This window comes from Aptenodytes patagonicus, chromosome 1 (genome assembly GCF_965638725.1).
Source record: "Aptenodytes patagonicus chromosome 1, bAptPat1.pri.cur, whole genome shotgun sequence".
NCBI classification, from domain to species: domain Eukaryota; kingdom Metazoa; phylum Chordata; class Aves; order Sphenisciformes; family Spheniscidae; genus Aptenodytes; species Aptenodytes patagonicus.
The window spans coordinates 112,586,867-112,611,935 of NC_134949.1; the positions used below are offsets into that span (position 1 = coordinate 112,586,867).

At 37.5% G+C, this 25,069-nt stretch overlaps 1 protein-coding gene across 6 annotated transcripts in view; it reads left to right on the top strand.

Annotated features, from left to right (window-relative positions):
* The window catches only part of ROBO1 (roundabout guidance receptor 1), a 777,783-nt gene that overhangs the window by 730,314 nt on the left and 22,400 nt on the right, over positions 1-25,069 (top strand). For 4 of the 6 annotated variants that reach the window (XM_076351850.1, XM_076351840.1, XM_076351865.1 and 1 more), the window contains 6 exons: positions 1,913-2,084; positions 9,500-9,697; positions 13,078-13,104; positions 15,793-15,835; positions 19,524-19,678; positions 23,045-23,380. In XM_076351850.1, coding sequence (XP_076207965.1) covers positions 1,913-2,084; positions 9,500-9,697; positions 13,078-13,104; positions 15,793-15,835; positions 19,524-19,678; positions 23,045-23,380 — 931 coding nt within the window. The remainder of the gene's footprint in view (positions 1-1,912; positions 2,085-9,499; positions 9,698-13,077; positions 13,105-15,792; positions 15,836-19,523; positions 19,679-23,044; positions 23,381-25,069) is intronic. The other 2 variants (XM_076351883.1, XM_076351858.1) reach the window with 2 other exon arrangements.

A 25,069-nucleotide genomic window follows, 5' to 3' on the forward strand; every position in this document is an offset into this window, starting at 1 on the left:
AATTCCCTCCTTCCCTAGCATGAAGTTTGAAATTCCCTGGTCACAGCAGAAGTCATTCCCTCCTTCCCTAGCATGAAGTTTGAAATTCTCTTGTTATACTAATTCTTTCTTCACTTATGTGTCTATTATAATGTGAATTCCTCCTTCCTTCATAACATTCTAGAAGTTCGTTTTCACTTGCCTGTTTAGGTATACAATCAAATATAGTATGGCAAGTACTGAACAACCTGATGTTTAACCTAACATTCTTGTTTTGTGAATTTCTCCGTGTATTTGAGCGCCTAAGAACAAAACATTTTTATGAATTAGTAGTGCATAGTTACAAATACATAATAAATTGTTTTTATTGTTTGCACATACACCATTGTATAAGGTGGCAGTAACAATTTCTGTGAAAACGACATAGGTCAAAATGATTTAAATCTTTTTTTAACACTGTATCGAGTTCTTATTTACATAAGAGCATCTTCATGGACCATCCTTTAGGATTTAAGAGCAATATTACTAATATTACTAATAATTATACTACTACTACTGACTGAAACAGTCTCTATTTAGTATCAGAATATAAAAAGGAGATTCTCTTCTCTTCGTGTGCTCTGACCTGCTCTGCAGCAGCAGTTATGTATATGCTGCATGGGGATTCTGTTTCAAAGGAGCTTAAAACACATTTCAGATCCTGACAGTGTCCCACTAGCCTTGTTTCAATCCTTGGCATCCAGAGAAGGAAAAAGGGTCTTACAGTGTCCTGAAGGTGAAATAAAATTTCCAGTGTCCAGGCGGAAAGGGCTCTACAGAAAGGGCCCTAGCAATTGTTCTATACATGAAACTTCAGCTCACTCACCTGGCAATCTTCACAGCGGCAGAATTGCACGAGGGATTACAAACAGCTATCTGGGCACTAAATCTTTTAGGAGCTCCATGTGTCAAAAGCAAAATCTTCCCTCCTGTGTACAATCAGCACAGGTTCAGAAATGCTGCTGTTCTCAGGAAAGTTTGCTTCTTTACAGATAAAGTACTGAATTTAACTAATCTAACTTTCTGGATAAATATTCATTGTAGCGCAATACATTTGTGGAAAAGGAATAAAAAGGAAATCAACACAGCTTCATCAATTTTTTAGCAGATCTAGATTAGCTGCTACTTCACCTTTAATAGCAGTTGGGAGTTCAACCGTACTCTTAAAAGCATTTGCCACATCAATGGTGCAAGCCTAAAGAGAGAAAAATATATCATCATACTGTTTCTCTCAATCATTTAATATCACTGATGTAATTTATGAAGTGGTGAATTGAAGACGTTAGACCTGTGTCCTGTTCTCAACCAAAAAATGAGATCTGTTATCACGCTGTTGTCTCTCAATAGAAGATGGCATATTACTCAATCCTTTCCTTTTGCTGCCATTTTTAAGAAAAAAAGATAACGTTTGGATTCCAGCATGACATCGGTTCTCCTGTGACGTCATGTGATGAAAGACTTGCCCTTGCGCTTGAGTGAAGAAGGCCTTGCTTGACGAATGATTCCTGAACAAGAGAATTGCAAATTCATTTAACTGAATGTTCTTTCTTTGTTGTTTATGTGAACGATTCTTGGCTATGGGGCTTCCCTTATTTGTTCCGTGTTACTAACGCTTTTAGTTATATTAGCACTCATGTCACTGGTTGAACTGTAAATGAATTACGATAAACCCATCAAATAATTGTAGTAGTTGGAGCTGCGCTTTGGAACAAGAAGTATCTTTTCAGTATTCATACAGTGCCTAGGACAGCAATCCATGACTGCAGATATTAGAGTAGTGACAAATTCTAAATTTCTTTATCCAGGAGAAAGGAATGTGTCATCCTTCCTTCTACTTATGCTTTGGTGTTGAATTTTGAACATTTATACATACCATACGCTTACTTCCCTGCAGGTTTGGTGTCTTGGCAATGAAAGTCGATACCATATAAACAAGACGGTAGACGGTTCCACCTTTTCTGTAGTCATCCCCTCCCTAGTTCCTGGTATTCGATATAGCGTGGAAGTGGCAGCAAGTACTGGGGCAGGACCTGGAGTGAAAAGCGATCCCCAGTTTATCCAATTAGGTAAGCCTGCTGGTAATCCTACCTATTGGTTTAAATGATTTTTGTTTGTTTGCTTTTGTCTTTTGTGGCACCAGAATATTTCTTACTTTCAAGACAAGTGAAATAGATAGTGTTACTTGATCTCTGGAATAGCAGGATTTGGCATTTCTGGTTTTAAACTTGCCTTAGAACTGCAGTCTAAAGATGGCATTATAACAACACAGGTTTTTTTAATCTCTCAATTCAGCGGTGCTTTTTGGTTATTGATTTTTCAAAGAGAATTTTCACACTTAAGACTGGTGTAATAAAACATGTAGGGGAGTGTGAATCACTAAATGCTGGCTCACTTCAGTTTAGGGATGTAGTTTGTCTTGATCAGATTTTATCTTTCTTTATTGAAGCAAAAAAACAAAAGCATGCTAAAATTAGGCACTACAAATATCAACTATGTGTGAAAGCTAGTAAATAACCTGAGTACAGGAAAAAGAGGTACACAGATGATTTACAATAAACTTGACCTCCTAACTTCATTTACACCAAACATCTCTCTGTCATAAATGCAGATCAGGGGCATTGCTCCTGGATGTATCTGGGAGAAATGCAGCTTTGCTGTTGGTTAGCTGAAGATTATTTAAAGTAGCTTTAGGTATAGTCATATGCTGCTTTACCAGTGTGCCTGTATCAAAATATCTTTTTTATATCATATACATATATATATATCATATATTATATACTGCAATATATCATTGCAGTATATAATTGTGAAAGCAACTCAGCGTGTTGCTTTGGACTTTATGTCCCCTCTATCTCTCTATCATGAGTAGATCTTCCTTGTTGTTTCACTTTTTATATTTAAAAATCTGTAATTACTGCATATGAAAACAAGACCAAACGACTAATATATTCTCTGGAAAATTACATGTACATTTCCTTGGCTATTAAAATGAAGGTCATCTTTAACTTATTTACCTTATACAGGCAAATGATTCCCAATTACATTAATAGATATTTTATGACAAAATTACACACAGCTTACATGTTATTACATTAATATGTGCAAAACCCCATAGTTCTTCGTTGGATTGTTCTTTCCTACAGCCAGCTTCCATTCACAGCTTCCTACAGCCAGCTTTCCAGTCAAAGTCAAGTTTGTTCTATATGGCTTAGATTTTGAAAATTTTAAATTAGTGAGGCTTATGAGTGTAAAACAATAGGGTAACCTCGATGTTCAAAGCCAATTACTTCATAACCACTTTTTTTTTTCCTTTTCTCTGATGATAAGCAAGTGCTTAATGAAGGTGAATTTTACCATGGAACTTAATTACTTTGGGGTTTTGGTAAGTGGAAAAAGAAACAAATGAGACTCTGTCAGGGTAAGATTTTTGCCTGCTTCTGGGTTCCTGGCCTTTACTGACACTATGTTAGAAAGCGTGAAGCAATCACACACCTCAGAGGGTGGTCAGATGTGCAAGTCTGGTAGAATCCATATATTTCCTTGTGGTTGGGGTTTGCTTTCATAGTCTGTACTGCTTGCTTCTAATTAAGTGGCATGGCCAAATCTACATATACTGTGGTAAAAATCCCATAATTTGGTTGTTACATGGCAAGGACTTGGAGACAGGAGTCTTGTGGAGAACCATGCCACTAGAAGCAGCACAAAAGAAATACCTAGATAGTGCTGCAGTCCTTTCGGCAACTGCAGGAGGCTGCTGAAAATTAGTACTTAAATTTAAAAGGAGTACCCTTTAATAGCACAGATCAACCTAAAATCATCAAGGCAGAAGTATGGCTGCAGTTTACCTAACTCTACCCTGTGATACAAGTTCTCCCACAGCCCCTGCAAGGAATCGCATTCTTAGTGCTTGGATGTGCTCCCAGCATGGGGGTGGAGCAGACACTGGAGTTTTCTGGTAGCTCTTCTGAAGAAGGAAAATTAATTTGTTGATGTCATCAGTTGGCACTTTTCACCAGCAATAAATTACATGGTTGCAGAGAGAGGGAAGGGAGGCCAGGGAGGGGAAGGAAAGAGGACCAAGGATGCCACTTTTAGAAGGTTTGAAAGAGTCCTGACTCCCTGTACCTACGTGCTCTAGGAACTGAGTGTTTGCCACTGACAACTTCATGTTCCTGCGTTTCTGTCACTGATCCCAACTATTCCTTCAGGAAACATTTTCCTGATATCTGAAGTAGTACAATCCTTACTTTTTTTTTTTTTTTTTAAAAAACTAATTAAGAATTCCGTGTGTGGAAACAGGATATACTATGTGATTTAGATATTCACTTTTTTTTTTTAAGAGCTTTTCATTAAAATCAAACATGTATCTCCTTATAATGTGTTTTTCTTACAAAAATGTGAGACTAGGTTGTGGCTGGCTCTGGAGCATCCAAAGATGAGGGTTTTCTCCCCAGTGTAGCCTACTCTGTTGCACAGCGACCTCATATTTGAGTCTGCGTGCTGTGCAGGGTGCTCCCGGGTTTGTGACTGTGAGAAATGCCTGGGCAGAGTTTCAGACAGGTGTGTGACAGAAGGAAGCTTCACCTTTCAGAGGCCGCCTTCCAGAACAAGAGGGGAGGACAGGAGAACTGGATTTTCTGAGAGCTGAGGCGTGCAATCGCAGTCCCATGCATCAGCTGAGCTGTGATAACTGACCTTATGCACGCACTTAACCTGTTACAAAGACAGGTACAAATTGTAAACTCAAAGCTCTTTCATCTTCCATGTCTCAGCTGACATGAAGCAGCTCACTGAGCTGCAGTACCCCAGACTTCCCGTGCCACCAGGGACAAGCCAACAATATACTTGTTTGTTATTCAAAAATCACCTTTCAGTGTTTAAAATCATGAGATCAACTGAAAAATCATGGGTCTTCTTAAAACACTCCCCTTGGGGCTTCTGAATTTTCCTCCTGGCTTTTGAATGACCTTTTAAAGCTTTCTGTGGAATTCCAAGGGCTGGAAAACCATTTGTTTGTTTGTTTTAAAAGAAAAGTTGATATTTTACATAAAGAAGGACAGCAAGAGCTTTGGTGTTAAGGAAAAAAAATCATATTTCATGAGAACTAGCCACAGCTCACTATATTGTGCTTATAATACTGTACTGTGGAGAAAAAAATCATAGAATTTTGATAGAACTTTTTTTCTTGTCACGACGTGTGTAACTCAGGACATTGATTACAAAAATGCTCCGTACAGAAAGGTGAGAATTATCACAACAAATTACATTTTGCTGATCTCTGGCCTAACTTTTGTACAGTGATGGGATACTACCTTTGATAGCTTGGCAGTACTACCTATGCTTGTTGGCAAATAAGTAGTGAAACTGGAACACGTTGCAACATATTTTGTTCAGGGTACCAGCTCTGAGAAGCCCCACAACTGCAGTTAATGTTACTTTTAAACACATAATTTGTATGAATATATGGTATGCAGTTATTTATTAAGAGATGTCAGCACAATTGTTCTAAATGTTGAGTGCATTATTCAACCAGTGGATGTCTCAAGTGTACAAAACACAAGAAAGTCTCATTGAATCTTTATTATTCTAATTGCTTCATTTAGGAGATGCAATTTGTGAACTAGCTAGCTTGCCTTCAGGGATATTATTCTGTCAGCCCTTCAAGTATTTCTAGTGTGATAGTTGTAAGGTTTTTTTATTGATATTTTTGTCTTGTGGCCTGCAAACGACTCAAAGAAAGTAATCTTTTTGTTTCCTTCACAGCAAACCTTTCCGAACCAGTTCGGTGCTGTCTCCTCAAACTGTATGTTATAACATTGAAGTGCACAACTGATACTTTTCCAGTTTTGGAAATGTATCTAACTAGAAAGGAGACAAAACAGCATATTCTTAACCTTGTAATATTTTACCAAATAATTTTCATATTGCATCATGCACATATATTTGAGGAAACTCAGACGTTATGTTGCAGACTCCAGGTGTTTTACAAGTTTTGAATTGCTAGAATTAGCAATGTCAACAAAACTTAGATCTTCCTACCTACTGTTTGTACATTTTGTATACTAAATGAGACAGGCATATGGAAAAGTACCATTCCATAGGTTGTAGATGTACAGGGCAAAGTTAAGGTTGCTTGCACACCTGTGAACCTGGAATTTCCTGTCTTTTTCGAATCTTTGGCATTCCAATCTTAATTGTATATTAATCTTTTTTAAAAACATTTAACAAATGTTAGTTTTTACATTATTATTATTATTATTATTATTATTATTATTATTATTATTATTTCTATGAATATTTAACATTAGAGAATTAGAGGTCCCAGTTCTTCTTGATGTAAATTCTAATTAGTTTTCATTGAAGTTTGAAACTTGGAGCTTCAGGATAGTCAAATCAGGTAGCTTGTGAGCAATAGTCATAGCAACATTATCTGTGATTAAAAAGAAGGCGCTTATCTTGGGGTAGAAGAAGAAGGGATGAGTCACTGTGATAATATGCTGGTTTCAGGGAGGTGTGGGATCAGCCTGCTCCAACAACTCTGAGGCATTTTCAAGTACGTTAAATGCTGCGGCTGCTGCTCTGGCAGTAAGATGCACTTTGCCGTAGAATGTTTATGTTCACTTATTATTTTGGCACGTCTCCCCGAAGAGTGCAAGCAGGAACAGGAATGTTGATTATGAACTGTTTATATCTCAGTCAAAGCTTCCAGAAATTTCCTGGGATGAAGAAAAAGTACTTTTTTTAGTTCAGGAGGTTTTTTCCTGACTGATCATTCAGGATCTCACGGGACTATTACGGAGACGGAAGATGCCCTTCTCAAAGAAAGGCTTCTAAGATAAGGTTCCTGGAAATTTTTAGTAATGAGGGGTTCACTAGATTTCACTCCCTTTGCTTCATATTTAGCTTACTTTCTGTTTTTTAATTATAAGAGGAGCAGGACATGGGTCAAATGTGGCCTCTTGAAAGCCCTTCCATCTTCTTTTCTATGATGCTGTTTATATGAGTCTGCATGAACACATACGCATTTTTCTCTTCACCGTGGGTGTAAATATATATCAGCTAATTTAATGTAATGGCTCTAACAGTCCACCCATGTACAACGTGCCATAAACCTAGTTTCTTAAAAGCGAATATATTATTCTGCTGTTCTTATGCTTGCAATGGCTAGCAAAATAATACCATGAAATGAATCTTAATTAAAAATTAGAACAATAAATGTTCAAAGAGATTCTTCAGTATTTTGTAATCTTCAGACATGCATTCACTGAGCAATGCAAAATGTTTGTATCTATAGAAGTACTGCCTGTATGGTTGAATTGTCGACATGTTTAAAAAACATTCTTATTTGGCTTTTGAGTTTGTGATTATTTTTCTCCCCTGGATTTATTGTTTTAAATATATATATTTAAAGGGTTAGAGAAAAAATGTTTATCAGTCTTCTAAATTTATTCAGGACTACAGGTTCTCTGGAAATCTTTTGTTCTATTCCATTAAAAAGTACAAGGTAGTGTAGCTGTTTAAAAATATAGAAATAGTAGGCTTACTCATTTTGAAAAGACTGGTGATGCAAGTTTTCATATCTTAATATGGCCTCAGCTGCAAAGAGGCAAAAGATGAGATAGAGAGTGACAGATTTAATTCATTGGTCACAGTATACTTTATACGTTTAAGCCCATCTGGCCACTTGTGTGGAACTTCACTTGGCTGTCTCCATAAAATCTGAAGCAACCCATCTTAACCTTGCACAAATAGGCATGAAATCTATAAACCCAGCAGACACAAAGGGTGTATTAGTAAGAAAAGAATGAGTCTGCCTGGTGAACTTTCAGACTAGGCAGTGCACTTAGGATCACAGAATATAAAGGGACCTGAAATATGAAATAAAATTTCCCAATAAAGTAGCAGTCAAAGGCGGTGGTGATTCCTCGGCAAAATAGGTATTTGACCTCGATGTCGCAAAAACTGAAATCTGGAATTCATCACTGGAAGAAGCTGTTATTAATGTAACCGTTTCCCATTCAAAAAGGTATCATTTTCCAGAGGAGGTTTGTTATTTGTACAATTTGTTGTGATTCCATCTCCTGTTTGTATTGCGGTTTCTTTTATTTAGGCTTATTTTGGAATAATGCAAGACATGTCATCATAAAAAAAAAAAATGTATATTCACTGCTTAGGTGGTAGGGAAAAGGTATTGGTTTTTTAAGTAAATAGGTTTTCATTTCTTATATAGTTTATATTAATAGAATTAATAACAGCACCTTTCTCCTTAAAACACTAATCTCTCATTCTGAATCTGATGCCACTTACCCATAGTAAAAAGCAACTAACTGTTGGATTTACACAAGAGTAAAAATGGGCATTCCAAAGACTAAGTTGTGGAATGTGTAAAGCAATATCCGCTTTGAGTAAAGGTTTCGAATTCTTGCCCTCACCCTGTGCAGTAATGAAATTTCCAGTAAGCGCTCACTGTAGTGGTAAAAAATCAGGAAGGCAGTATTTTGTCTTTGAGTTGCTTCATTTCAGTTAGAAAGCATTGGTCACTAACTGAATATTCTTACTGCTGTTCCTAGAAGGTTCTTGCAAAAGTTCAGTACCAAAAAAGCAGAAAAGACTGATTCTTACAGGTACTTTCTCTATTAAAAAAAAAGTGTATGGAAAAATACATGTTCTTTATTTTGATGTGGGATATTTAAAGATAAACTGTTGTTGAAAAATGCTGCTTGTTCAGTAATAATGAGACTGCTTGACTTTTTACCAATTCATAACTCATTTTTTAGTTATCCTTTAGCTTTTTCATCCACATCAAGAGGACAGGATTGGTTATTTTGTACTTTTACTTCTTTATGTCCTTTTAAATACTCAGTCTTTTCTAATTGAGGTCAAAGTGAGAGACTGCAAAGAGTACGTAAGACTGTGTAATACAAGATTTAAGTCATCTGTCAGAAACTGCTAAATTGAAATGTATCCCGCAATACCAGCCTCATGTGAATGTACTATGAATTTGTAATTCTTCTGTGATTTTCAGTTATGAGAGTGGATGTTTGGGTAGCTGACTTCTACCCATTCGCAGAGTTCAAAGAACAGACTACACATGTTCCATACTTGAGCTTCCTTTTACTTGCTGTGTTCCTTGCTGACTTTCTGAATAATTTTCTGAAGCTGGTGTTGCTTTGCTAAAATAAAAATAAGAAAAATAGCAGTCCCCAAGTTTGAAATTTATGAGCTTAACTTTCTATCTGTATGCCTAGTGGCCTGATTTTAGCGGGTTTCGTAAACAAACAAAAGTCAGTGAAGTTGGAGGTACCTGTCTTGTAAGGAAAACAAACCATTTCTATCTAGACCTGTGGAAAGAGATTTCTGAAGAGCAGTCTTAAGGATTTTACCTTGAAAAACTGGACTACGGTTATGTCAGTTCTTTTCATGCTGCCTTTTACAGTTGCTCATTCAAATTAATTGGCTATTTTGGGTGTCTTTTTTTCAGATTCTCATGGAAACCCTGTGTCTTCAGAAGATCAAGTCAGTTTAGCCCAGCAGATTTCGGATGTGGTAAAGCAGCCTGCCTTTATTGCTGGAATTGGTGCAGCTTGTTGGATTATCCTTATGGTCTTCAGCATCTGGTTATATCGCCACAGGAAGAAGCGAAACGGACTCACTAGTACTTACGCTGGTATCAGAAAAGGTGCCGTATTATATATTTTGGTCTGCTGGCTGCTGAATGCCCGTTTACTGGCTATTTACTTTATCATCAGTCTCTTGTTCTAAGACTCGATGCAGGAATTACCAAATTATGTCAGTACTTCCAGGAGGTGTGGATCAGGAGCCGATGCAGAAAGCAGCAATATTTGCATAACGTGTTAAACCTGGCTTTAAAGCATAAGCCTTTAGCAAAATACCTAGACTAGCTTTTCATAAAGGTACTCCTACAAATGAGAAACGTAAAGATGGATTTAAGGCTGGGAGCTTCCAATATGCCCTTGCTACCTGACACTGTACCATCTGGAAGGGAGCCAAGTGGATGGTAGTTCATTGTCCCTCCTGTTCGGTCCTTTGCTTGCTGCTAAGAATACTAACAGTGGTGTACATTACAGTAATGCTTTTGGTGTGTGTACTTGAATTTCCTTGTGTTCCAGGGGAATGCGGTGAAGTGGCTGTTTGCAAAAGCACAACAGTCAATAATACTTTCCAAGACTCTTTCATAAATGCTGTTGTGAGACCCTTCGTTGGGACTGAATTCTGGGGCTATCACATCTTGCATCTGCATTCAGTTAGAATGGCAGCAGTGGGACTGACTTAAAGCACTCTTCATGTTATCGATACTTTTTATATCAGAATGTCGGTGGGCAAGCAGTGCTTTACAGTATACTCTGTGACAAACAAAACTAGAATCTCTACCTGGAAGATCTTGTGGAATAAAAACTTGATTTTACCTGATTCAATAATCGTTTGATCAAGCCCTGAAGTTAAAGCTGAATTCAATAAGCTACGGTTCATTACATCTCAAAGCAGTACCTCATAGGCACTCACAGAGTGAGAACCGTAAATTCTGGAATTAATCAGAGAATGGGAGATCCTGCTTTTGAAGGAATAGAGGGAGAATGTTTGATATTTAGCAATCAAAAGATAGACCTAGGCTTAAAAGGTGCACAAATCTTAATGTATGCAAGGTGTCATGAGATTACGTTCTTTAGTCACTTCAAGAATGAATGTGTGTTGGGCAAGATAGATAGGCAAATATAACACAAATGTTTTTAAACGGTAGCAGTGTGTTGCTATGAAGAAGAAGCAGTGCTAAAAATAGCAACTGAGTGAGTGGAAACATGGAAATAGTTCTGGAGCATTGCAGAGTTTAGGTGTCCTCCGTGCTATTAAAGTATCAATGCTCGCGGTAGACTTCAGGCACAGTGGTTGTAGGGGAGTTGTAACCAACCAGAAATCAGGGATGAATTTCACCTTTGATTTTGTTCTGCTAGGATTTCTTAGATAAGATAGACCCCAACATACTGCTGCATTGGCCTGCACTGTTTTGTTTTACTAATAGCATGCTGCCATACTGCCTTTCTACAGTTCTATCAAACTAACATCACTATGCTTTCAGCAGTACCTATGATTAAGCAAAAGGCATACAATTTGTCCTTAAAAATGGTTACTTTAATGACGTCAGCTATTGTTCAAAGCAGCTGTGTTTTTCAATATCTGTAAAAATATCTTTCGTGTAATTTGGTGGGGATTTTAATGAAAATATACAGAAAAGTAGGGTCTGCATCTCCATTATCAAGTATTCTTCAAGAAAAAAGCCATCTTTAGTGAAATATAAATTGCAAAGTAGTTTGCCACTCTTCAGTGCACCAAGTCATCACTGCAAGCCCAAACTTTCTTCAGTCTTGCATTTATTTATTTATTTTTATATTTAGCTTCAGGCCTGACATCTGTTAAAATACTTCACTACTCCCACACATACATATTGTACTAGCACTCTTACACACTCAGAAGAGTTTATTAATAGAAGCTCTGAGAATTAAGTTGTTCTTTTGTGTGGTAGTGATAAAGATTTAATTTAGTTGAACCTCTGTTCATCTGTTCCTCAGTTCCTTAAGAAACTAAACTAGGTTTAGTACTTAGCTCACAGAAGAGTAATGAGACAGTAGTTTAAGATTTTTTTTCATGTCCTTGTGATTGCAAATTAATTTTGAGACACTTGATTCTCTTTTGAATAGCTCTGGTTTAAATGCACCTTCTATTTTAATGAAAGCTTGTTACTATGGTTCTATATTTTTGAATGTAGCTAAATTCAGCTTGACTGTGTGAAAAGGCCTAGCTCAAAGAAAATACAATGGAATTCCCAAGATAAAGAGCTGTGCTACAAATTAAGCCTGAAATGGGCAAATCCCCAGAGGTTTTTTCTTTTTTTGCTTAGTGTCATATCCCTGGAAATAAACTGGCTTGGTAAAAGGGGGGGAAAACTACAGCGTATCCTAAATTATAACAACAAGACACTCTGCACTCCCCCCAAATACCAGAGTTCTTGTAAAAATTAGATTAAGCAGTTGTTCTCTTAGCCAGAACCTTTTCTTTCTGTGCCAGGTCTGCTGATGAAATTCTGTCTCAGGGCTACTTCTAGTGAATATTTTATTGTTTCTCTTACATTTCTCTTTGCTGTCATTAGATCGAAAAGGGCAATGTTAGCCTTTTTCTGCCCATCAGTGATAGAAAAACTGTACTGTCTTGTCAACAGGAGGGGGAGCATGTGCTAATAGGAAGAGCAGATGCTAGTGCTCTGTATTTGGATTAGAGACCCTATTGATCCAAAGAGGATTTATAGTAGCTGTGAGAGTGAAGATTGTCAAGCAATGTCATTGTTCCGTTGTTAACCTTTCCCTCTTAAAGCCAAGGGTTGAAAGGTAGAAAGGTGTTACATCTAGGGAGATTGTGATTATTTAAGAAAGAAAGATAATAACTCTGTTTAACAGTCTCGTCTATGAAAACAAAAATTAATTGCTGCAGTAGATTTTAGTGCCTTTATTACAGTGAGAGTTGGTGCCATTCTTGATTCAGAGACAGTAAAACAGCAGTTCTCTTTGTTCCCTTATATGATTATTATTTCCTTACTGAATACTTAAGTGTGCCTATTAGTTCAGTGTAATGAGCATTTACTTAGTGAACTGCAGATAAGATTCAATAGGACCTTGATAAGGCTTTGTTAAGGAATTTGTCATTCTGCATTCTAAAATGATTAACAGTGTGGGGGTTTTGTTGTGCTAGGATCTTCAGAAAAACTTAAAATACCAAACCGAGGGGTATTTGAAAGGCTAAACCACAGTCCAGTCCCCTCAGGAGCACAACAGAATATCAAGCTTTTTTTTCAGAATAGTACCTGCAAAGACAAGCTTCTTTCTGAATCGCAAATTTAATTTTATTTCTGTATCAATGTGACTGAACTACTGGATTAGTTATATACATTTGTTTTATGTTCAGCTGTCTGCTAGATTTATACTAATGTGGTATGTTTCCCTTTCTCTCTTCAGCTTAATAACCAGTTTGTATTTTGTTTTGATTTTTCAGTCCCGTCTTTTACCTTCACACCAACAGGTATATATTTGCACTTTTCCCACCTTCTTTGTTACTTTAGCATGTGTTTGTGGTACTGTTTCTCTTTTCCTGACTTAACCAGCCCAGCTGTTCTGAAGGGTTTTTTTAAACAATTTCATTAATGACAGTAATCATTATTTTGTTCTCTAAGTAGTATATATTTGCTTTGTAGCTGACACTTTTTTCCATTTGTATGTACCATTTTGTAGCATACCATATGATGCAAGCATGCCATTTTGTAGCATGATCCCGTCAGTTTGTACAGCCTGGGCTCTCTTCTTGCATATTATGATGGAGTAGCGTGGCCTTCTGCATCTAGCGATGCAAAAGGTGCTTCTGATGGAGGAGGAATGACTTAGCAGAGCCGAGATGCTGACTTGAAAGGGATGCAGTGGGGTTATAGCTGGTGAAACACTTCCTTCTTTTCTTTCCTCTGAATCTGCATTAATCCAGTGACCTAGGAGTTGTCTGCTTGGGAAGATACAGAAAATCAAAGTGTTACAGCAGTTGGATTTCTTTGCTTGCTGCCTTAAACTGTATTTGTGCTATGAAATTTTAAAATAATCATCCTGTTCTACATAAACAGAGGTGCATTTCAAATTCAGAGTGGGTTTAAAATCATCTTCTATTTCTTTTTGCTTGGAAATGTACAAAATATGGCATAACCTGAGCCGTAGCCCACCAAAGTCCGCGAGAGCCTTTCTGTTCTGTAGAGCTGACCTTCAGTCGGTCCCACAGTCTGGCAGCTCAGCGGCTCTTCCTCTACAGTAGATACAATACAACACATTCAGTACCCACCAGTATACTGCATGCACTGCTCTTAGCTACCGCCTGGGTGAACAGACAGGTCAGGTTGTTTCTTCCTCCTTTGTTCTAAATCCCTTATTTTCACAAGAGGTCTATGAGACTTGCAGGACGTGTATCCAGGCAGGGTAAAAACCACCTACCTCCTCCTCTGCACGCTCATGTTACCAGGGCATATTAGCTCAAAATCAGCACTGTACTAATTTGGCCTCTGGGCAGCAGCTGAGTTACATCCTTCCAAGTTGGACCGCAGATGAAGCAATCTCATGTCTGTCTGCATTCATCCACACAGACCTAATGGTAATGGGTTAGATTCTTATCCACGTGCTTTTAATCACACTGGATAGTATCTTGTTTCAAAAGTCATCTGTTACGTTCAGTGGAGTTGCTTACTGTTCGGCATGAGTCAGAGTGGCCCTTAATGTTTTTTAAGTCCTTTGAGATCCACGGTGGAGACTAATTCAAAGTATTATTATTTTGCTGTTACTTGAATTGGCTTAACAGAGGGCTTCTATCGCAATCACAATTGTAGCACACTACTGAAATTCTGCAGAGGTTGGTAGGTTAGCTAACATATTTTCTCAGTTGGATTCTTAGCATGAAAAGAAAATATCAGGGCTCCGTAAGATACGTCAGAGCTGCAAAATAAATAGCACTGAGATTTTTAAAGAAGAAATTGGAGAAAACACAAAGTGTGTAAAACGTCTAAAGGAAAAAAAAAATCCTTTTTCAGTCCAGGATCCCAGTCATTCCTTCCATTGACTTTAAATGGAACCAGACCCTCTTCTTTAGCATTACCTCTAGTAAAAGACTTACCTATAGCAATGCATCCTACATTTTAATCCTGTTATTGTAATCACTGCCAGCATTTATCTGTCTCTTGCAGACTCCCAGTTTGGAGTTCTTCTAAAGAGCAGAATTTGGCTGCTTTTTTCCAACACATTCCTAGTTGGAAAACGTAGAATCCATCAGCATTTGCAGGGAGGCAATCTCCTTAACCCTTTGCCAAACCCAATGCAAACCTGCAGAATTTATAGCACTGTTTCTTCTTGGATGTTTGCATCCTAAAAACTAACTTTGCAACCATGATGCTTCCTGTGAAGGGTATGCAATCCATGCCAACAAATAAACGCATGTGAACATCCACTTTGTTAATGCGTAATGCCTCTGAAATGCTAGCAACACTGTTCCTTCTAGTTTAGAAGTATTCTTTCTGCCAGACGTTTTTTACCAAGGTATATACATTTAAATTTTTAGATAAAAAATATCATTAATAAATCCAATTGTAAAATGTTATAAAATGTGAAGCTCCTGTGGACTTCTAGAGTGTATCTGTTCCATGAGTATAGTGCAGTAACATTCAGAAAGAGCACGTGTTTTTGCAGTAGGTTCAGCTGTAATGAGCCATTGTTTACATTGGAAGTAAGGTCTGTTACAGAATCATGATACCTCTTTAATCTTAGCAAAATAGTAAGGTAGAGAATAGCGTTAACATCTAGCCATTCATGAAATAAATATATGACCTAAATTGTTCCACAGAGTAACTCCACTGAAGTCAGCAGAGTTATGTTAAGAAAAAGTTCGACCCGATGTATGGCTTCCTGCTTTCTTAAGCGATACGTGTGCGTGTTTGTGTTTTTCAGAACAGAACTGAAATATAAAACTCTGTTGGAGCTAAGACTAGCGGTTATCAAGCAACACAAGTATTCTGTATAAACTTGCATTTGAAGGAATAGCTTGCAGAGTGAGGCTCAGAATTAATGTATAAACAATGCACTTTTATTGTCTTAGCTAAAATGAAACAAAGGCAAATTTAATACTGCTATTTAAGGAGTCTTTTATGATTTTTAAATTATTTCCTTTTTTTATCTTTAACTATTTCAGTCACGTATCAGAGAGGAGGAGAGGCCGTAAGCAGTGGAGGCAGGTAATTATGTGCTTTATTTTTAAAGCTATAAATCGTGTGCAACTAAATTTAAGGATGCTAGGAGAACAATTGTCCTTGTAAGTGATAGCAGAATAATCACTTGCAGAGATATGTTTTAATGTATTACATTAATTTATACATTTTGGCCATATATTTTTCTGTTTAGAAGGAGGATATATGGTTTGAATTTTTAGGTTGATTTCCAAAGAATGAGTCGTGATATTTTCAGCTTTGTTAACCTGTAAAAACTGCATCTCAAAAAATGAGCAGCAGAGGGAGCACTTTAACTTCAAAATAAAGACCTGGTTTACCAGCTGATTAAGGGAGTAAAAGTAATTAAGTCGTGGCATTTATGAAGATTAAGAAATATAGCTGGTTCACAAGTACTACAAAGAAAGAAAACGTTTATTGGAAAAAATTGCTGGAGACATAAACGGCTTATAAGGTGACTTTTTAAGAAAAAATCTTGCTATGAATGCAAAACAGTTAAAGCATCGCTTGCAAGAGGCGGGGCACTGAAGGAGAGGGAAACAGGTAGGTTTTAAATTTAAAGCCCCCCGCTTTGAGAACCTAGCCCATTCCAGATTGAGGATTTAACTACAACATGTTTACTGGGTTTACGCTTAATGAATGGCAGTGGACAAAACAGTAATTTATATTTCCTGTCTAGAGGCAGAGTTTTCTTCAGGAGGCAAAATACCAGTTTCAGCAAAAAGGCAGGTCAGAGCAGTGTCACTTTAGTAGCATCTGGTTTTTTCTAGGTCACATTCAAGCATGCCTTTTTATAAGCATCTCAGTTAAAGATTTGGCATGATGCTGGAATAAACTCTAAAATCTCAGAGAGCAGCTGGGCGATAAATTCCTATATCAATTCCTGTTTCACAAGTGGCATCTTGTGACTCCTAATTTGCAAGACCATACAAAAATTTGGTAATAGTAAAGATTAGGCATAAAATTAAACATTCCCAGTCTACTTGAATGCTGTGCAGAGGCGAGGCTACTCTGCTGCTGCTGCTGCTGAACCTGGCACGGTAAGAGCCATTGCAGATATCTCTGTCCAGCACTGTATGCTGCTGTGTTGTCGTAGCCATAAAACCATGGAGGAAAACCTCTAGAACAGTTACCGTGTGATTTTTGAATGGACAAATCTGTAAATCACTGGGTTGCTGCCTTCACCCCAGGATAGTGAGAAAATAAGAGAGAACAGAGATGAACCCTCTCTTTCCCTGACAAGGTTGTTCAAAAAGATTCAGAGTGAACATCCTTTGTGTTCTTTGTGCCACTGTGCTTTCTCACTCTTCCCATAGCACAAGCCTAGACGAAGCGCAGTCACATAGACTCAGAGGACAGAAATGAACCCAGAAGTGTCTATGTTGTATATAGTCATTTTGGTACTGCTAGAGAAGCAGCATCATTTTTTACTGTCCTAGTTTTAAGGATCAGTGCCACATCCAGCAGTGTAATTGATTCAAGGTGCTAACGCCATTTGCTTATATGGCATTTACAGAATGTATGATGTACTGTATTTTGTAGAATATGAAACATACTTCTGCAATTTTAAAAAAAAAATGTTATTTTTACATATGAAACCTTTACTCTGATCTCCAAACTTAAGGGGTTTACTTCCTTAAGTTACATTTGCAATATTTTGGAGAGGTTTAGCATTTTTGCCAAGTGCAGTTATGTGAGCATGTTAAAAGCATTATTCAGAATTCAAAATGTCACAATGTTACGTTTCAACATATCCCCACTTCTGCGATGCTGAAAAAATACCCATTTCTGTGGCAATCCCTTTTCTAGACAGGATTCAAGTAATGGTAATTGTGGTGGATTGACTCCAGCCAGCAGCCAGGCACCCACACAGCCGCTTGCTCAGTCCACCCCCCACCCCAGACCCAGTACAGCAATTTCAAGGATTCAAGGAATTTGCTGCAAAGGTTAAAGATCTTTGGAAATGATGATCTCTGATCATCACCAGGCTATGGAGCTGTAATGAAAACATCTCTTGCCTACAGTTCCACCTAAATGGCTCCATGGCTAAATGGCTAAGAGTTTTCGTCTACTTATATACCTCACACCACATTTCTTAGATGATAGCAGGTGTGAATGCAAAGTAAATTTTAGAAGCAAAGGACCTTTAACTCTATCCAGAAATCCAGTACACAGGCCTTGAAAGTGCTGAAACATTCTGGAAGGCTTTGTCTCCTCCAGATGCCTGGAGACGTAGTTTCATTGTAAGAACAGAGTGGTACGGAAAAAAGCAGGGTATGTCAGCTGGCCTGCTCACAGGACTACATAGCTGTACATTTATTTCAGATTTACAAAAAATACTTGTTTAGTGCATGTGTATTGGCTGGTTTGTTAGCCTGACAGTAAGTCAAGCCTCATCACCTCCTATGTTAAATTGTCAGATGACATATGCAGTACAGAAATATATATACACATATATGTATAGATCTTTTAAATGTCATTCTAAGACTATGACTTAAACCTGCAGCACTGACAGACTATATTCCCCACAACTAACTACATGCAGTTTGTATTCTTAACTTGCAGTTTAAGAGGATTAGCATATTTTATTTTTGAAGAGCATCACATCTAATATTATGGAGACTTGTTTCTGCACTATTTCAAATGGAAAGTTGCCTGTTAAATCCTGTGATGAAAGAGATTATGTTCCTTTTTCTTTTTTTTTAATACGACAGTGGCTAAAATTATCTACTTTTAAAAGCACCTTAGTTATCAAAGGCAATTTTAAGATATTAGGGGATGCTACTTATGTGGGACTTTATAACATGCCATTGCATTGTTAGTGTGAAAACTAAAAGAGGGACCAAAGATTCTACAAAACATTCATCGAGCATCTTTCACACTCACTAGAAAAATTCAGCAACTTAGAAACCAAAGAATGCTATTTCTTTCTGCTGATGGCAGGAATACACTTAATTCCAAATGCAGCCAATATGCAGCATTGAGATCTGGATGCTTTTTAAGGTGTTGAGTATTCCCAGTTACTTTAAACTTGCTTAGGAGCTGCTGCTGTTCCACCCACATAAAGATTAAGCGAGTGGCTTACTCATTAACAAAGCTGTATTGCACACTCAGTATGCTTAGCGAGGTCCAAATACTCCCAAGCGACTGAAGTTTCTGTAATCTGCTGTTCCCTTTGATCCACTACAATAGTACTATCTGATGGTGAGGAGAACTTGGCCTCATAAATCACCAAGAATTTGGGAGTATTCACATCCAAACTCGGCTCTTATTTCTGCATATCCGGCTCACTTCCGTGTGTGAATTTTTTGTTTGTTTGACTTGCCAATTTCCCCCTTTTTACCTCGCTTTCTTTGAGAAAGGGGGAAGGGGCAGAAAAATAAAACTACAACCTTCCCAGAAAAAACCAAAACAAACCCAAAGTGACGGTTAAAGGTTGTACAGAAACGTATATGTGTAGTTCAGCAAACTGAATTCATACTGTCCTTGGCTGTTTACTTCAGAATGTCTTACCAAGGAACAGGTTATATAGGAGACTAGAAACCATTAAATAATTGAATCAAGCTGTATTTTCCAATGCTCAAGCCTTTAAATATGTGATATTATTTTGTAATATCTAACCTTTTGAGAAGAATATAATTGCAATGTGAAAATGCTTTTGTTTAATTTTTTAAATGACCAAGCTTTGTTTTTAAAGGCCAGGACTCCTAAACATCAGTGAACCGGCCACTCAGCCATGGCTAGCAGATACTTGGCCTAACACAGGGAACAATCACAATGACTGCTCCATCAACTGCTGCACCTCTGGCAACGGAAACAGTGATAGCAACCTTACGACGTACAGTCGACCAGGTTAGATATGTTTCTACCTTGCTAATGAATCTTCTTTACAGAGTGTATACTTCTAATACCTGAGAGAGTGTACAGGTTTGTTTGGTTTTTTAATTTCCAATGCATTTAGACTTAATATAGTTTCTCCTCTATGTCGTGATTATGCTTTCGGTCCCTTTTTGGACCCTTTTTTTCAGTCCCCTTTGGATAGTTGTAGCAAGCTCTAGGCTGAAGGAGCCCCTGCAAAGTTCAAGGTTACCAAAAGTCACACTGAACTGATATGTTTCAGCAGCTGAAAAAGAGCAGATAAGGTCATTTTTAGGTTGTTCTGTACATCCTTGTTGCTTGGATGGAGAAGGAGAAGTACCAAAATGACACTAGTGAGATTTTCCTTCTGGTTTGGGTGTGATGGGAAGCAAGAAATAGAACATTGCTACAGTACTTGCAAGACAATCAGTCTACTTTGGCACATTCAAAACCTCCCTTGGGGTGCCATTCTGTACAAAAATGGATAGCTGGTTTTCTGTTTAGGGGGTACGGATAAAAAAGTTAACTTCACACTCTAAAAGCAATTATGAAATGTTAGGTTAAGTGGTAGTTCCTGGGAGCTTGGGCAGGACTCAGAGCGCTCTTGAAGAAAAGCTCGTGAGTTCCATGGGAACACAGTTGGCGAAATATGTCTGGAAGTGCTAATTGTTGCACATTTTGTTTTGAACAGACCTTAGGTTCCTTTTGTTTTAACCCGGTTTGTGTTACTGGTGAGGAATGAAAATGAGTCTTTTCCACTACCAGCATCTCTAGCTGATTTTTGCTAGTAGCATTTCCGAGCATTTCAGAGAGGGAGTATGATTACCTATAGTGAAGTTGCATAAGTGCAAAACAGCATTACCTCCTGTAATTAATGTGAAACCAGTCATAATGTGATAGTGGTAATTCATCTCCTGCAATATGCTGTCTGACAGTGATCGGTGCCAGGTGCTTCAGAGGAAGGTGAGAGATTTTAACATTAGAGATGTGTATCTTACCCTGCCCGAGGGTATCACGTCCACAAATACCTATGTAAAAAGATTTCTGATACAGAGATACTTTATTGTCAGTATATTGTCAGCAAGTACAGACATACCAAGTTCTAGTAACTGAAACTTAACAAATTCAGAAAAGGAAGAGAATGCACATTTTTGAGGGTTGTAAACTATTAAAACATCTTCTCATGAGGTGCAGCGGATTCTTTCTCAGTTTAGCTTTTATATTAAGCTTGGTTGTGTTGCAAAGCGATTCCTTCCTTTCAAGTAGCGCTTATGAGCTTGAGGGTCAGACAAGATGCTCATAGTGGTCTCTTCTGTCCTGGAAAATCTGGCAAATATTCTCAATTATGTCAGCTTGGGCTTGGCTTATGCTCTGAAGCAGCAGAGTTGGATATCCCCTCTATAACTGTGAATACGCTAAGTAACTGTGCATTTTTAATTTCTTTTAAGTATAGTCCTGTCTTCCAAGTCTACGGAATGGGAACAGGTTGTTCTAAAAGTAGATGCTATAAAAAAATCTAACAGAATAAATCTTCTGTTATATAGGTAAACCGGTTTTGTTGAAGTACTTTGTATGAGGAATTCTAATGTATCTATGTAAAAAAAAGTACCTACTGCATACACTGTATCGATTATATTGCCCTATACACAAGTGGGATGTAGCTGAAAATGGAAGGAGGCAAAAATACATGTTATAAGTGACTCTGCAAGGATATTATAGCAAAGCATGAGGTATTAGGAATGAAGAATATGCTGGATATATTATTGCCCAGTATAATACAATAGTCTTGGAAAGGAGGAAAGACTAGCATGGTTTCAGTAGGTGAGAGAAAAAGCAGAAATGAAAACATGTAAAAAGTAGAAATCAAGAAGTTGAAGACTGTGACGCAATAAATAACAGCTCACATAAGAAAGAAAAATATATCGAACAGTAAAACCTTCAAAAAACACAAGCTGGGGGGCATGAAATGTGCAATGATAAGTTGTATGTGGCATGTTCTGATATGTTCCTTAATCACTGAAAATGTGGATCGGTGGTTTTCTTCCTCGAGTAGTATTTTATTTCTCTTTTTCAGGAAATATTTCTCAAAAAAGATGTATGTATTAGGGAATACTTTTGAAATTGAACATCCTCTATATTTAGTAATTTCATTTAGTATAATGGTAAAATCCTGAATTCTGTACTTAGTTTTACTTGGCACCCTTTCCAGTAAATTACTTGTGGCCACAGGTAATGGACTTCAGGTTTTGAATCAAACTCATTAGCATAAATACCACATCTTTTAAAAGAGGAAAACTATATTCCTGGTGATTGTTATGTAATTATTGATGCATTAATCAGCTGGCAAATGAGAATTTTTGCTTATGATCATTGAATGCCGGTTTCACTAAGCCTTCTAACTGCCGACCCACAGACTGTGTTACTCCATTCAGTATTCTTCCAGTGGACTGGATATGGAGAGGAAAAAAAGTGTGTGGAGCTGCTGTCTCGCAGAGGCAAGAGAACACGGAAAGGCAGGCGCACTGGTTCACACAGTGGTGGCCAGAGCATCAGTACATGTCTAATTTACTCTGTGCAATAAGTGGTGATCTCATGATGCAATAACTATTAGAAGAATGAATTCATGCTGTCTATACGATACATACTTAGCATACAGGACAATGGTCTTACTATGGTATTACTTACTTTGCAATACGCAAAGCAACTAAAAATTAGCAAAAATTCCGGATTGCTTTCCTGTCTTTTTGTTTCAAACCAAAATATGAGATTGTACAAGGAAACGATGATCGAATAAAGACTTGCTACTGGGTACCGAGTTACCTTTCACATTGTACTGCTTCTCTTTAATTCTTTTATGTGTAATCATTTTTCAGTCTGTTTTATAAAAATCTGTTGTATCTCTGTTTCTTATCACAAGTACAAGAAAGTCTACCTGCTGTTGAGATGACATGACTGTCATGTTTAGTTATTCCCACTATGAAGTTTTGGTTGATTTTTCCTTTCAATGCAAATTATTTTAATCACAGTTATTGATTGGATATCTATACTGCTTTGAGAATAATGTCTGAAAATGTGAATGTTTGTATGGCCACTGCAGAAAAGCCCAGCAAGGTAAGTCATTGTAGACACAATTCAGAAGGTCTGAATTTACAGCGAATCAAAGCAGCGAACACTACTTTTGAAGCAGTAGCTTATAAGGTAAATAATATTCTGTAAATTATTTAGTTAATTACAGTATCTCTGCTTCATGGATGCAAGCCACATAGTTATGCGCTAAAAAAATTTTTAAAGGGAATTTCATTGAGAGTATAGTGTAAGCGAACAGAATGACCTTTTCTTTTTTCTTTCCTCTGTGGTTAGCCGATTGTATAGCAAATTACAACAATCAGCTGGACAACAAGCAAACAAACCTGATGTTGCCTGAGTCAACTGTATATGGTGACGTGGACCTCAGCAACAAAATCAATGAGATGAAAACCTTCAATAGTCCAAATCTAAAGGACGGAAGATTTGTCAGCCAGCCTGGGCAGCCCACTCCTTATGCCACCACTCAACTCATCCAGTCAAATATCAGCAATAATGTTAACAATGGCAGCGGGGATACGAATGAGAAACACTGGAAACCCTCTGTTCAGCAAAAGCAAGAGGTTGCACCCATACAGTACAACATTATGGAGCAAAACAAATTAAACAAAGGTGAAGAGCTTTTAGCTTGTTTCTCCTCTTTAGGCATCAGAGGAGTTTTGACCTTCTGGTGCTGGGAGTCTAAAGCTTTCAGGTTCAGCAATTACAGACTTCTGTGGTGCTTTTAGACTTCTCCCTCTTTAGATTTAGAAATCCACAGTTAGCAGTGTCAGAAAGTTAATTAGCACCACAATAACCTTCAGATATCGAATTTATTATAACAAATAACAAGCTGTATCTTTAGGACAGAGTTAAATACACTTCCTATGGATTTGAGATTAATTTAAATTTAATAGTAGTTAAGGGATTGGTTAGGACAGAGGCCAGATATTTTATTCATAAGCCAGATGCATGGTAGTCACATTATACTCTACCTTAAATTTTAAATAGGTCAACCCACTCTTCCCAGTCGTGGATGGAGACTAATTAAATCTACATGTTCATGTAAACGAATGAAATTTTGCATATCAAACTCTGTAAAATTGTATTGTGTTGTACACTGGGGACCCAAATGGAGTGATCCAATTCATTTTAGACTTGTTCCTAGCAAGCCTTCGATTCACATATTGAGAGGCAATGCTACCACACACAGTTTTGGAAACTAAATTCCTTTGTTACTCTGACTGAAGTCTGTGGATCCAGAATCTAAAAATAAATTGATTTCAGTGTTAACGGGAAACATCAGAATGTACTTTTGTGGCCTTGAGGGCATGTTTCTTTAATATAATGTGTGGGAGTTAGAAGAAATAGGTATATGATTTCTTGCTAGTCCTCCAGGCTACCATGCAACCTTTTTTAATAACCTGATTTGCAAAACAGTATCCCTAGGAACTGGACCCATTCTAACTTGGAACTTTTTGCATGGATTGTTGTAACTCAAGTGATCGCAAAGTGATAAGTTATCCAGTAAAAAGATATGTTGCATTACAGGAATGTTGATTTCTCTACCGGACCCATCTACTCACAGAGGAGTTCAAAGGGCAATATAATATGTGACACCTTCCCTTGACATAAACACGTCAAAAGAAAATTCAATTTTTGTGGCTCCTTACTAGAGGGTGAAAGCTGTGGTTTTTTGTAATTATGTTTTCTTTCATGAACTGTGTATTACATATCTGTTTTGAAATTAAAACATGTTTGGGTTTTGTGCCCTGGAAGATACTGCATCTTTCAAACTGTGTATATTACAGCTGCATATTCTCTAGCATATTGTAGTGTGGAAGGGCCCCCTTAAAGCATTGTCTGCTGACAGTCATATATACATATTTCAGAGTGTTGATTTACTGTTTATCCTCTGTGTAAACATATGCGGTATGTAGGGCTTCAGCGTGATCTCTGGAATGCAACTAGGCTGAGAAACTACTACAGAATACACTGATGTGGAATTTATCATTTTGCTCTTTTTCCCGTGCTTACATTATCACAAACATTTCTGCAGCAGATGGGGACTGGATTTTTAGTTTTGTTTATTTTTGTTTTGATTTGCTATTTTATGAGTCAATATTCTGATCTTGGTTTTCTCATTTCCTAAGTCAAAACCATCTTGCTGACAATTATACCTATAGCTTTTGTGATGGGAAATAACCATTTTGATGAGTTACATGCTGTGCTTCATTGTCACTAATTTATGTCCAGTGGTTCTGTTCATGACGCAGTTTTATTTGCTGTATGAAGAGTAACTCAGCTCCTTTCTGTTCTCTG